Source organism: Gossypium raimondii, chromosome 3 (genome assembly GCF_025698545.1).
Source record: "Gossypium raimondii isolate GPD5lz chromosome 3, ASM2569854v1, whole genome shotgun sequence".
NCBI classification, from domain to species: Eukaryota; Viridiplantae; Streptophyta; class Magnoliopsida; order Malvales; family Malvaceae; genus Gossypium; species Gossypium raimondii.
The window spans coordinates 31,296,633-31,311,024 of record NC_068567.1 but is presented as its reverse complement, the minus strand read 5'-3'; the positions used below and the strand labels follow the sequence as shown (position 1 = coordinate 31,311,024).

The following is a 14,392-nucleotide window of genomic DNA, read 5'->3' as shown; positions in this document are numbered from 1 at the left end:
ACAAACTTCCTGATTTGTTCTTGATTGCTTGTAAATTTATTCTTTATTTTCGGGATGAACTTTATTTAGATTATCATTTTCTTGGCATGACTAGTTTTACTATCACTACAATTAATTTCTCATTCCAACACTTGTTGTTTGATGACTTAAGCTGGACTTGCTGTAAAGGTTTTAAATTCACATTTATGTAACTAAAATATATAATAATATACATAATATGAATTAGAAAAGAATACTTGAATCTTGTTTGACAATTTAATGGCCTGTTTGAATATCAAAAGGTGGATTCATGCTTTCCAATTGCGGGTAATAGCATTGCCACAAATTATACCAAAGAGATAGTTAACTAATGCGCTTGTATCTTATTGTCAACCATTGTCACAATAGCGAGAAGTTCCTATACCATAAATCATATTGTCAACCAATATGGTACAAACAAAAAAATATATGAAGCCAATTACGGTCATTATAACAAAAGGTTCCCATGAAAAAAAAATTATGAAATATGACATTCCATTTAATAAAAGTGTTGTTTCTTTCGTTGATTCTATGTAATTGATTCTTGACTGTTAATATGGTTTTTAATTTGTTTGCATTTTTTGTTCGGGGAGTTAATTTTCACCAAAGAACCCATAGTAGATGTCCTTTTGGATTCAACTGTCCTTAATCTCAAACTAGACTAAAGAATGTAGCACTGCAATGAGTTATTGAAAATGACTAAAAATTTTGGTAGTTGAGCTTACATAAAAGGCTTCCTCCCCACTTTCCATATCTATGTAAAGGCCATACCCTGTGATAGGTATTTGTCTAGTCTTTACATGTTTGTTGTCCACTGTGACCAACTTTTGCTTCACTTTATGTGCACTTCTTGACTTAGCATTAGGTTTGTGAGGTGTTGAAGCTATCCTAACAGTTTGTGAGTTATTCTTCCTTTATAGCAAACAAATGAAAACAAATTAACAACCAAATTGACACAAGAATTCTATAATATCACAACAAATAACAATTACAAGAACCAACAAATATTACAAAAATAAAAGTTTAAGCAACCAATTTCATATTTATTTAATGACATAAAATTAGATTTATAATATTATCATTACTGAAGGTGTTGCAACTTTAACATCTGCAGTTTTAGCTGATTGATCTTTGTAACAAACAAAAGAAAAACTAATTTAATCAACCAAATATTAAATAAAATAAAAATATAAGTTTAATATTTACTAAATTATTTACGACTTGAGGCTCTTCATTTTGCGACTGATGAGTCTGTAACAAATAAAAATATAAAAATTTAATTAGCTAATGTAAAATATTTCAAGCATAAAATAAAATCATATTTATAAGTTTAGTATTTATTGAATTATTTGCTTCTTGAGGCTCTACATTTTGTGGTTGATGGGTCTGCAATAAACAAAAGAATAACATATTTAATCAACAAATTTTCCTATTTATTAAATAACACATAAAATCAATATTATGAACCTTAAATGACAGTTACCTCTTACAGACATCTTTGTTTGTTATGACCCTTAACTCCACAAACACTTCATGCCAATATCAACTTAACCTATTAAGTTGTCCAGGCCTTTTTTTTCTTCGACACATCTTTTGGCTTCCTCCTATTTTTTTTTAATCTTTCAGGCATCATTTTGTCAATAGGTGGGAGAATAGGCTCCATTCCAGACTTGGCCCATTCATGTGTTCCATTGATAGGCTGCAGCGGATATGCATATGCTTTCTTGTAGGTTTCTTTATGGTAGAATTGATTCAAGTAGTCATTTGGTTCACCACCCTTGTGCCATATGGCAGCACAACCATGTGGATAAGGAAGCTAGTTAATTACCAACTCCTACAATTGCAAGTTCTTTAATGTTCATTGTGTATTGCTTTATTCACTTTTTCACCTTACAACCATTATCACCATTCCATACCATCTTCCATTAAACACTGTCTCTTTTATTTTGATCAAGTTTCTTCTTCACTAAAGGACCATAGTTTTGCTTCCATGATTTAGAGAACTTTCACTTCTCGACAATTCTAGTCATTAGCCTAACCCTGATTTCTTTTAGCATTGTTATTATACTTTTGTACATTGCCTCTACGATGCTGGATTTGAAAGCTTCACAAATATTATTGTCAACCATGCCAGACTTACACTGACATCCAAAAAAGGCCTTCGTCCAATGTTTAGGAGACTTGGACATCAACTCCTTCGCAGTTTTTTCATCTTTTTTCTTGAGATTTGCAACTTTATCTTCCCACTCTCTGTCTGTTGTGGCCTTTACAATTTCCCAAAAATCAAATTCAAAAGACTTTGCTTTTTTCCTTCCAGATCAATTGGCAAAAACATGACGTTCACAATTTCTATGCTTTACTCTAGGCAAAACTTCATCAATTGCAATCTTTAGACCCTATGTAAATAATTAAATAAAAATGTTAACATAATTGGATAAAAAATACATATAAAATAAAATCCTATGAAAATATTATCTTACCTTGTCATATCCCAAATTTTTATTGTTAACTTTGCATGGTTGTAACAATGTTGAGTTACTGGCTAGATAGTTAAGAGTTAAAGAAAATATCCTTGAGACTTGAGTTTGATTCCCCTCTCCTGCATAATTTTTGTTTTCAGTATTTTTGCCCAAGACCCTAGTTGTGTGCCAGCCATGGCCATAGAAACACTAGTATATATATGCTTTTTTCTCTTTTGTCCAACCTTTTGCTCATTTCTTTTTCCTCCTTGTCGTCCCACCCTCTCATTTTCTCTCTTCTTCCTCAATTTTTCTCTCCTTTATTCCTCACCATGCTGCCCTAACCCTAATTATTTTACAACCTTGTGCTGCCCCTTCTCTTTTCTTACACCATTGTTGTTGCCACACTTCTGTTGCCATTTTTTTTCTCCATTGCCAGTGACCTAGTGTCCAGACACCATTGTTGCTGTCGTCGCCCCCTTTATTTCTTTTCTTCTGCTATCTTTCTTTTCTTCTGCTCTCTTTGTTTCTAAGATGAAAAGTTTAAGTTGTCTAAATCTGATCTAATCTCATTCTCTTTCCTATGATGGTCGAATAATGCAGGGTCTATGGCCAAATTTTTCGAGTGCTAATTTCATGAATTTTTTTAAAAGGTCCAAATTTGAACTCCTTAGATCTCTAGTAAAGTTTGAGGCTGTTTCCATATTTCGTTTTATCGGTAGGACAGTAAGTGATCTTGGAAACCCAGATATAAAATTTCAATTTGTTTTCTATTTTTGCCAAACCTTGTATGGGTGTTGAAGGTTGGTTTTAATAATGTTTTGTGTGTTATGTATAGATCCGACCGGGATCTGTCTATGTCTAAACGTAGGAGCTGCATAATAGCAATAGTGCTTTGGTTTCGCATTAATCAGGTGTGGGTCTTACCTTTGAGTGCTTTGGTGATTATTGAAATTATGTGATATGCATGTTGGTTAATTGTACATGCTAATTTTGTGCATGGCCGAATGGCCCTTTGATGGATAAGGGATTGCTGATTATGGTAAGTGCTAAAAGGTGATGGCCAAATATTAAAGGCCTTTATTTGTGATTAATTGAATGTGTAAGTGTCGAATTTAATTTCTGATTGTATGCTTACATCATGTTTGGTTGGGTGTATTGGCATAGCCAATACACCTCTAATCGGTGGGCCCCACTAATCCCTCTTTACTCCGTCGTTTGGTTCAATGTATTGCTAATACGCGTGTAATCCATTACTTTCTTAATCGGTGAAAACCACCGATTTCTAATCCCTCTCTTTTGCCCAGATTAGCTGCCTCTTCAGTTTACCCTCCCTGTTTTACCCTCTGCCTCTTCTGTTCCCCTTTGCCTCTTCTGTTCCTTCCTTCTAGCTTCTGCCGATTTGCTCTAAGCGTACATACGAACTGGAAGTGGCAGCTGTTCCGTAGAAGAGGAAAGGAAAGCCTTGAAAACTAAGAGCCACCTTTCCCAAATTATCCATTCCATAAGGAAGCGCTAAGAGCAACATATGGAGACGACGACTCATCGGACTTCGACTCCGACCACTCCCCTACGCTGTCTCTTCCCGCCAATTCCAATCCCCAAACGGAGGAGACGCTGTCGTCTCCTCTCCCTCCGCCTCCTGTTTCTCTCCTTCACCCTCCCAATTCCCTTGGTAATTCAAACTGCAACAAATTTCCCATGACTTTCTTTTACTAAAATATTTTACTCTTTTTGCTCATCAACTATTTTTTTTCTTGATAATGAAAAAAGGATCTTTGGATTACTTACAAACTGGTCAGCCTAGTAGAGTGAGAAGCTTCCCTCACGTCGAAGGCAACTATGCTTTGCACGTTTACATTCTAGGTACTTTTTTTGAATGGCCACAGTTCTTTAATATTGAATTGAATGAATTGCCTTATTTATTTATTTATTTACTCTGTTAATTATTTCAGTTTTTATACCGTATATATCAAAGAAAGAGATGGGTCAATTTTTGAAGAGAGTTTCATCCGTGGTTCCCAATCTCCATGTTGTGGATATTGTTGTTCCATTGAATACACTGTGTAAAGAAGAACATAAACTTGAACAAGTGGCATTGGGAAGGGAATTCCAGATAAGTTTAGGAAGGACAGTTCCTATTAGAGTTCACCAGATTGACTCTATTGTAACAATGCTTCGCCAGAAACTTCAATTTCAAAAGCGGTTTGATGTTATTCTTTACTATTATTATGCTTAGTTCCATTGTTAAATAAATAATCTTTGGGTTTCTTCCTTATGATTCAAGGATATGGTTTTGATCTTTGTTCTTATTGCAAGTAGGTATTGGATTGATTTTAACAAATGGGAGGTTTTTATCAATGATGATCGAACGCGCACCTTTCTTTCACTCGAAGTCGTTACGGGAGGATTACCCGAGGTAAGTGTGCTGGAGTTTTCCTTTTTTCTTTTACTGAAATTGTAATTCTTTTGCATATTGAGCTTGCTTTCATTGTTTATATATATGGACATCTCAAGTGAAAAAGAAAAGCTAAAGAAAGAGGATGATATACCATAGCTTTATTGCCTATCTTATTTTGTATAGAGATGCTTGGGTTTCCAAGTTATGTTTCTAAAAGTGGTATATAATTTAGAGATTGATGCTTCAGTTGGAGTAAAAACTTCTAAATAATGTTTATTTTGCACTGGTTTGTCATACTGGTCGGGTATTTTTTCTATTCTCATTTCCTGACAATTAAGTATTTAAGTCGTATCTGCTCTCAGTAGGATGGCTATCTTATGTAGAACAAATCGGGATGCTCATCTTGCAGTTCTTTTTCTTTTCCCTCTATATTCCACTGTTCTTTTATTTCCAAATAAATGGCATTTACTTTGTTGCAATTAACTCGCAGATAACTAAGCAAATTCAGGCTGTTAACGAGGTTTACAAGTTTCACAATCTTCCCGAGTTCTATAAGGTCTGTGCCGTTATAATTAATTGCCAAGTCTAATCAATACTTCATAAAATGCAGAGCAATTATCTTATTCTTATATCATATTATTTGTCAACCTACAGGATCCAAGGCCTCATATATCATTGGCTTGGGCACTAGGTGACGTTAGTGGTTCCCTTAAGAAAGTGGTCGAGCAGGAAACAAAGTCATCCGTCTTTAGAGGTTCCTTACAGAGTCGTATTTGTACAAGTAAAGTTGGTGGCATTGAGTGTAAAATTGGTAATAGAACACATATAATATGTAAATCTCCCGATCAATGATAGAATCTCTTCAAACTCTCAAGATGCAGCCATCTTAGTTTCTTTATGTTACTTTATCTTTTATTTATGAAAGTCCGGATATAGGATTTGCTATTAGGTCCTCATGGATCATCATAAACGTTTTCCCTCTGTATGTTGCTAACAAGTGCTTTGCTTGTAACCTTGACACTGTAATCATTACCCTTGTCTTACAAAATATCTTCCTTTTTGGTTTGCGACACATTGATTAGACTTTATTTGTCTTGGTGGAGAAAGCAGTACAAACACTCTTGATAGTTTGGCCTCCTTTATGATGTTCTGAACTGTTTATTTGTGTGCGGTTTTGGTGCTACTTAGAGCTTTATAACAAGTCTAGTAGACTAGCCTAAAAAAAGGTTGACAAGCTTGTTTATACACTGTTCATGTATGTGAAAGGTATACATACTACTATGCATATGAAAGTTACATATACAGTCATGTATCCGAAGGATGCAATCTAATGCCTGAAACTGATGTAGGAAAAGTAACCTCTCTATATTATGTATGGCCAAATGGGATATGTTTGCAAATGTGATCTTCAAGAATGGTAATAGATGCCATTTGCATTAGTCTTTGTCTTTCCTTCTATGTTGTTTTCAAGTTTTCCACGGGTTCTGCTCGAGTTTGCAGTGTGTTTAGATGTGTACTTGGGCCGGGCTAGGCTGAGCTTTAAGGATAATTTCCAAGACAATATTTTTCGGCAGATGTTAATGTCAGTATGATTGAAAAAAGCACTGATTTCATTATAATGGTGAATCTCTTACGCTACTCGGTGCAATGCAAGTCATTGCAGTGTTGTAAGTGAAAAACAGTGCAACCATACAAATCTGAAGCTCAAATTGCAGGGGGAATTTGCTTGTGAGGATGTTGATCATGGAAAGCGACATTGAAAAATCCATCGAGTTGAAAAATCCCTTTGAACTGTCGCACACTGAATACACCCTTCATATCTCGAAAGCATTTCGTTGATGACGTTGATCCTCCCTTTCATGGCTGCAAAATGGAAAGGAGTCTTGTTCCCCTTACCCTCTACGCCGGACCATAATTCTTGGTCAACATTCATAAGCTCTTTTACAACCTCAATATGCCCATTTACAGCAGCCATATGAAGAGGGTTAAACCATCTTTTTACTTCTTTTGCATACTCGGAAAATTTTATTCGTTTCTGAGATAACTGTTGCATTAGGTATATTGACTGTGCAAAAGCAAACAATTTTCTATGAACAAAAGATGAGAGATTGATGGTCATTTTCAAGAAATACAATAGCTCTCAAGTTTCCTTGATTTTTTTGCTTTCTCGATGTTAACTAATCAGACATTTGCAATGAGGTTGAACAAAGCAGGGGATAGGGGGTCTGTTTGGTGGAGTCCTCTACTCGGAACTATTGTGCAAATGTTCTCTCTGTTAATTTTAATGGCCATGATACCTTTCCTTCCCTAATTCTTTCTTTTAATGGCATGAAATGCCTCATGTGCCATGATGATATTATTCTGAATAAGTATTCCTGGTATGAAAGCTAATTCGGTCAGTGAAATTAATTTAGGCAGAATTGGTTTCAGTCATGTGCCACGATCATTTTTGTAAAGTTTATGATCATACATGTTTGTATCCAAAAATTCATTTTGATGTATTTAAAAAATTCATAAGTTAATTATGTTTATGCAGAATATAATTCTCAAGTTATATTTTGATTTTAGTAAATTCATATAAGAACATTTTATTATTAAGAATTTTATGAAATTATATATCATTATTAAATTATATTTAATATTAATTATTTTAAATTGTATAAATTCATATAAGAAAATTTATTATCAAGAATTTTATGAAATTATATATTATTATTAAATTATATATAATAATAATTATTTTAAATTATACAAATTTATATAAGAAAATTTATTAGTTATAATTATTTTAAATTTTATTAAATCATATATTTTAATTAAAATATATTTAATATTAATTATTTCAAATTATCTTTTATAGTATCATATATTATGATTTGAGTAAATTCATATAAGAATATTAATTATTAACAATTTTATTAAATTATATATTTTAATTATAATATATTTAATAATAATTATGTTAATTTAAATTTTATAGTATCATATATTATGATTTGAGTAAATTCATATAAGAATATTGATTATTAAGAATTTTATCAAATTATATATTTTAATTATAATATATTTAATAATAATTATGTTTAAATATGATTAATTATTTATTATTGATAATAATAATCTTATTAAAATTTAAATAACAATAATAATAATCATTTACCAAAACAAATTTATGCTAAGGGTATTCTAGTCATTTTAGTTTTTTCTATTATGCTATTACACCTCTATTCCATTCAACCAAACACAAGATTACTATTACGCCTCTATTCCATTACATTCAACCAAACAGTTGATTTGCTATTACACCTCTATTCCATTACACCTCTATTCCATTACGCCTCTAATCCAATACAGCGAACCAAACGTGCCCTTATTGTGACGTAAGATTGTGTTATTGTTATTAATTGCATGTAAAGGCATGTCACTGAATCTTACTGTGTATATCGATTGCAAGTAAAGCATGCAATTGAAATTGTTAAACTGAAAGCATGTTAAGCATGCCATTGTTATTGGTATTGTTAATGAATAACATGATATGCTAGATTAATGGTATGACATATTACATTGCACAGGGATTAGGATTGATAGGTGACGAAAGAGTTTCGCAGAGTATTGGAATTTTATTCGCAATATGATACTGATAATTAATCTTCAATCTTGGAGTATTGTTGGGGTACTGGCGGTTTATCCACAACTTATTGGTAGCTTGTTTGCAAATTATTGGCAGTTTTACTGCATATTGTTAATGTTGGTTTATCCACATCGAGCTTCAGCTCATATTATTTTAGGTGTTCGGATGACGGGTTTCGGGGACCTCGTGGTGTGTAGTGGATGGATGGGTAGGGATTTTGCACTGTTTCATACAAGCATGCCATGTATAAAATATTGTATTATTGATAGTTGTAATGCCATGATTTACTATATGTTTTGTTATAATGGTTGTATGTTTCAATGATTGATTATATGCCTATACAATGTTATGTATATGTTTAGACTAAGGCTAAGCTTTTCAAGCTCACCCTTTAGTTTACTTCTTATAGATAACCCTCAAGGTTAGGGTTGGACTCAACATTTGGAGGTCTCGTCTCAGATTATTTAATAACGCACTATTAAATTTTACTTTATTTTTATTATGTTTCTATTTTGGGACTATAATTTTGTTAATATGGACTATGGCATATGTTGTTTATATTTGGCTTTTGCATGCGTGGAATTTATGATAAAAATCGAGAAAATTTAATAACTGGCTTAATATGACTTAAAACAGAATTTTTTTTATACAAAAATTAAAGGTGTAACTTGTAACAGCCCGTTTTTAGTGAAATCGGAAAAGTGGTTTTGAGACTACAAATCTGAGTTCAAAAAATTTATTTTATTATTATTTTATGGTCTACAGTATGATAGAAATACCGTATAAAAATTTCGTTAAGAAATTTTACTATTTACATGCGCAATTTGATAAAAAGGACTAAATCACGTAAAGTACAAAAGTTGGGTTCTAATAGCTAAAGGTATTAAATAGCTATAGAACTTTAAAGTGGTGGTCCTTATACGGTAATTAGACCATTAATATGTTAGTGGATGGTAATGGCTTGGCATTTAGTGAAATAAATGATGTTTATAAAGGTTAATTTTGTAATTTAGTTAATAATGATATAATAAGTTAAAAACAAATTAATAAGCTTTCATATTTCTTATGTTCTTCAACCGAATATGGAAGAAATGAAAGCCATGGAAGCTAGGTTATTCATCCATCTTTAAGCCTTCAATAAGGTACGATTTTTGGTCCTATTTTTAATGATTTCTATGTTTCCGGGATCGTTGTAGCTTAATCTAGCTAGCCTGGAGACTAATTTGCAAAACTGTTAAACTATTAGGATTTTTCCATTGATGAAGATGTTTTTGTTTTGAAGTTTGATAACAGATAATGAATGGCTGTTGTTAGATAAACAACTTTTTTAAATGAATTTTTAGTGAAATTGTCAAATAGGGACTAAGATGAAAAATAGAAATATTATGTGGTAAATTTGTGAATTTATGAAAAATATGGGCTGCTATTAGAATGTATATAATTTGGTTAGGCTTGGGTAGGGATAAAATTGAATGAATTTCATTTTCCGAGCCTAGGGACTAAATTGCAAAGAATTAAAAGTATAGGGGCAAAATGGTAATTTTGCCAAAATATGTGTTGGACTAAATTGAATGTGAATTATATTGAATTGAGTTAAATTCATTCGTATAGATCCAGTTAGACCTCGTATGGAGTTAGATCGGGGCAAAAAAAAGTTTTGGATTAGTCGCCTTCGTATCTACGTACACTCGTCGAGGTAAGTTCGTGTAATTAAATTATGTAATTATATGCTTTAATTGAATTATATTTATGTGATTTGTATTATTATCATATATGAATACCGATCGTATATCCGACGACGTTCGACGTTTAGGAATTCGTAGGATACAAATGACATGTCATTAGGGTTACCAATTTCAGCTCAAAGGAGATTACCGTTATTCAGCTTAGAGGAGCTTACCATTATTCAGCTTAGAGGAGCTTACCAATTATAGCTCGTAAGAGCATACTGATTCTAAGCTCGTATGAGCATACATGTATAGGAATTGAAGGATTATAGTTCAATACACCTCGTGTGTGCTACTCGCATATCCAACGATATTCTAAATGGTTCAATGGGCACAATTTTGTTATGAGATTATATGAGTTCGATATGAACTATTGCAGGTATTTACATGAAATACATGAAAGTGATGTTATATGATACATTGATATATGAAATGAATATTACATTTATATGAAATGTGACTAGTTGTTGAATTCATCCATGTGTATTGGATTTTATATGTGATTTATATGGCTAATATGTTGGTGAACATGTGTTTAGGCTTGTGGCCAAATTGGTTGGAATATGCTATGTTACTTACCTAAATTGTGGTTAAATGGTAAGTTAAATTCTGTGTTATACGAACTTACTAAGCTTATATGCTTACTCTATGTTATTTTCTGTGTTTTAGAGTGGTTCGGAAGCTCGTTCGGGTTGGAAGCTTGTTGGAGCTATATCACACTATCCATCGGCTCTTTTGGTACATTTGGTTATCTAATTTTGGTTATAATGGCATGTATAGGTTATTTTGGCTAATGATGGCCTATATATTTTGTTTTGTTTTTAGCCATTTGAATTGGCTTGTGGTTTGGTATATTTTGCTATGTATATATAAATGGCCTTATCATGTTTGGTGTGTGGTTTGGTATGGTTAATATGTGAATTGATTTATGTTTGATGGATGAAAATTAAATGGTAGTTGAATATGCATATGAATATGCATTATAATTTGGAGTAATTTAGTACTTGTTGTGGAAAACACATATGTATAATGATGTTAGTTTTTGAATGGTTTCTATTGGTGTTTTTAGTGCACAAGTTACAAGTGACTTATATGACCATTTGATGCTAGAGATCAAGTACATAAATTTTACTAAATGGTATGTTTTGATTAATGATCTACATCGTAAGTTTTGGAAAAAATATGCATATAAGTTAGTTAAACAATTGGATATATTGAATGTTTAGATTTACATGTTATAAGTTGTCATTTGAGGCGCCTAAGGGCATATTGGTTGTATGTGAAGATATTCATGTTTAAGGCTTGATTTTGGCTTGTTTTGGATGCCTATTTATGACTTGTGTATATGCAAAATGTTGACTTTAGGTTGGTGCTAAATTCGGTGAGAAATGTGGCTTATAAAATGACCTATTTTCATCCACACGGGCAGAGAGACAGGTGTGCATCTCTATCGTGTGTGACATACGGTCAGGTGACACGGCTATGTGCCCCTTGTAACTTTCAAAGGGTTGCAAGTTAGTCTGTTATACGACCTAGCACACGGCCTAGCACACGGGCGTGTGAGATTACTTTGAAGGGTACACGGTCTAGCACACAGGTGTGTGGCTTGACCATGTGACCCAAGTCAGTGAGTTACACGGGTAAGGACATGGGTTGGAACACAGCCGTGTGTCCTTATTTCGAATGCCCACACGGCCTAAGACATAGGCGTGTGTATTGGCTGTGTGAGCCCTATAGTTTTGAAAATTGTAAATGCTTCCGAAATATTTTCTAAGTTTCCAATTTAGTCTCGAATTGTTTCTAATACGTATTTTGGGCCTTGAAGGCTCGTATAAGGGACGATATGTATGAATTTGATTGTTTTTTGACATGAATGCTATATGATATGAAATGTTCGTATTTTCTATCTGTTTGATTTGTAAACTCCAGTACTGCTCTGTAACCCTATTTTGATGAATTTGGGTTAGGGGTGTTACATAACTTTTTCAGTTGTGTGATATCGAAATGGAGATTTTAAGACAAAATGGCGAAAAGATATAAGTTTTTCTCTAAAAGACGCGATTTTTAATAACTGAACTCTAAGTATATTCAACTTAACAACTTGACGTTTTGGCAATCCTAAGACAACTACTATATCACCTTATACCTGACCCAGTTGCTGAGCCCGAATATCAAGATGCCACACCACAGTTTCATGTCTCACACGGAACAAATAAACTCATATTGAGAAAACGAATTTCTTTTTAACAACCGTATAGGTTCTAAGTCAATCATACTCTTTAATTATCATTAACTATTGCTAAACATACCTTAAGCATCATATAATAACATTTGTACATGCATAAGGGCCATTTAGCAAAAATTCTCCAATCAAGTACGTAGGTATCGATACTAGCATATGGGTATCGATATTTTCTTTAAGTGGTATCGATATCGCTTGGAAAATCAATACCAAAATAAAATTTTGTTTCTCGCCCTAAAATAAAAATCTAAAAATTATCAATACCTTTCAAAAAGTATCGATAAAATTACCCCGAGTATCGATACTCGTGATAGGGTATCGATACCAATATACGATATTGACTTCTTGCACATTTCAAAATCATAGAGGTATCATTTTTGGAACAAGAATATCGATACCTTTGCTCCAGACCAGAAAATTACAACAGTTCAAAGCATGCAAACCTTTCCAATTCAAGTCTAATCAACATGCATCTTCTACCATATCAAATAAACCTCAAAAACGTCCATAATAACAATTTCAAACATCGAAATTCAGTCCAAATAGTAATCAACATAACACTATTTAAATCTCAAAATCCTAAGAGCAATTAAGCTATGGAACGTCCCAAACGTCATGGTAATAACTAGGACAAAGTCTAGCAAATTGTCTTATTCCCCAAACATAAACAAATAACAATAACACTTAGGGAATCACAGAAATGGACTTGTTTGGGTCACCCCTCAGAACCACACCGTTCACACCGGCACTTAACTACTCTGCAAGGGTTTGAAAGGAGTGGGTGAGCTCAACAAGCTCAGTGAATGCCTAAAACAACTACCGTGCAAACATGTCATCAAGCATTTGTAGAACAGACACATGGCATAATTAGAACAATCACAACTTTTTCGACATATTCCACTTACACGCGCACATTTAACAATTTATTTACTAAGTCATTGCATAAAATTTTATATATACATCATAATACATACAAACATAGTTATAGACAATTTCCATAATTGTCACATATCATATAAACACATATCACAACACACACATATTCATATTCATTGATAGTTTGAGATAATTTGGCACTTGAGCTATGAAACATAAAAGTGGGCACTACCACCACTCATCGGATATATGGGTCTCCAACACACCACATAGACTCATAGAGTCAAACATGTCCCACAAGTGAAGCTTTAAGCTAACACTCTCCAACACACCAAACATGCTCGTTGAATGGAGCTTAGCTTACATTCTCTTATCTCTCCAACATGTCCTAGGGCCTCAACGCCAAAATCGCATATACAAGGTGAATACTCACAATCCTATGAAATGCCAACTATATCCAATGGTCTCAAGTATCACAAGGCTAAAATATCCGTATTTAAACACACATATTACTTACCGATTTCTGTTTACTATCGCAACACATTTGCATCATTTGCACAACAATATCACTATCACTTAGCATGAATGACATGCTTACATATACTCTTCTATAACAATAATCATGTACATAAAACATATATATACCATCTCATTTCAATTCACAATTTCATAATAACACAATCACATATTTCACAAGATAAACATGAGTACAAGGAAGCTTACACTTAGAATTTAGAGTAGGGGTTTAGGCTACAACTAAATTCCCAAATAACGCATTGAATCATGTCCACAAGCAATTATTCCAAACACTCACATATTACGCTTTTGTCAAAAAGCCGAAAGCTCAAACTAGCTTATCCTAGCCTTTATCTTTACTCGTAGAAGGTCCTACCGATTCCAATGTTTCAAAAAAAGTAAATCACATAACAACACAATCAACATTCAGCCAACGACTCACATCAAACAATCCAAAAACACAAACCTAAGCTAGGTTCTCTTGTAATGGAAACCTTCAACATAGCAAATTTGAATTTCAAT

General features: G+C 33.1%; 1 protein-coding gene across 1 annotated transcript; it reads left to right on the top strand.

Annotated features, from left to right (window-relative positions):
• Window positions 1-3,267: 3,267 nt before the first annotated feature.
• Window positions 3,268-5,752, top strand: LOC105794050 (uncharacterized). Its single transcript, XM_012623034.2, has 7 exons — window positions 3,268-3,280; window positions 3,955-4,152; window positions 4,251-4,343; window positions 4,433-4,682; window positions 4,800-4,896; window positions 5,369-5,434; window positions 5,533-5,752. Exons 1-7 carry the CDS (start codon window positions 3,268-3,270, stop codon window positions 5,728-5,730), a joined length of 915 nt encoding a protein of 304 aa, XP_012478488.2. The 3' UTR covers window positions 5,731-5,752.
• Window positions 5,753-14,392: the final 8,640 nt, after the last annotated feature.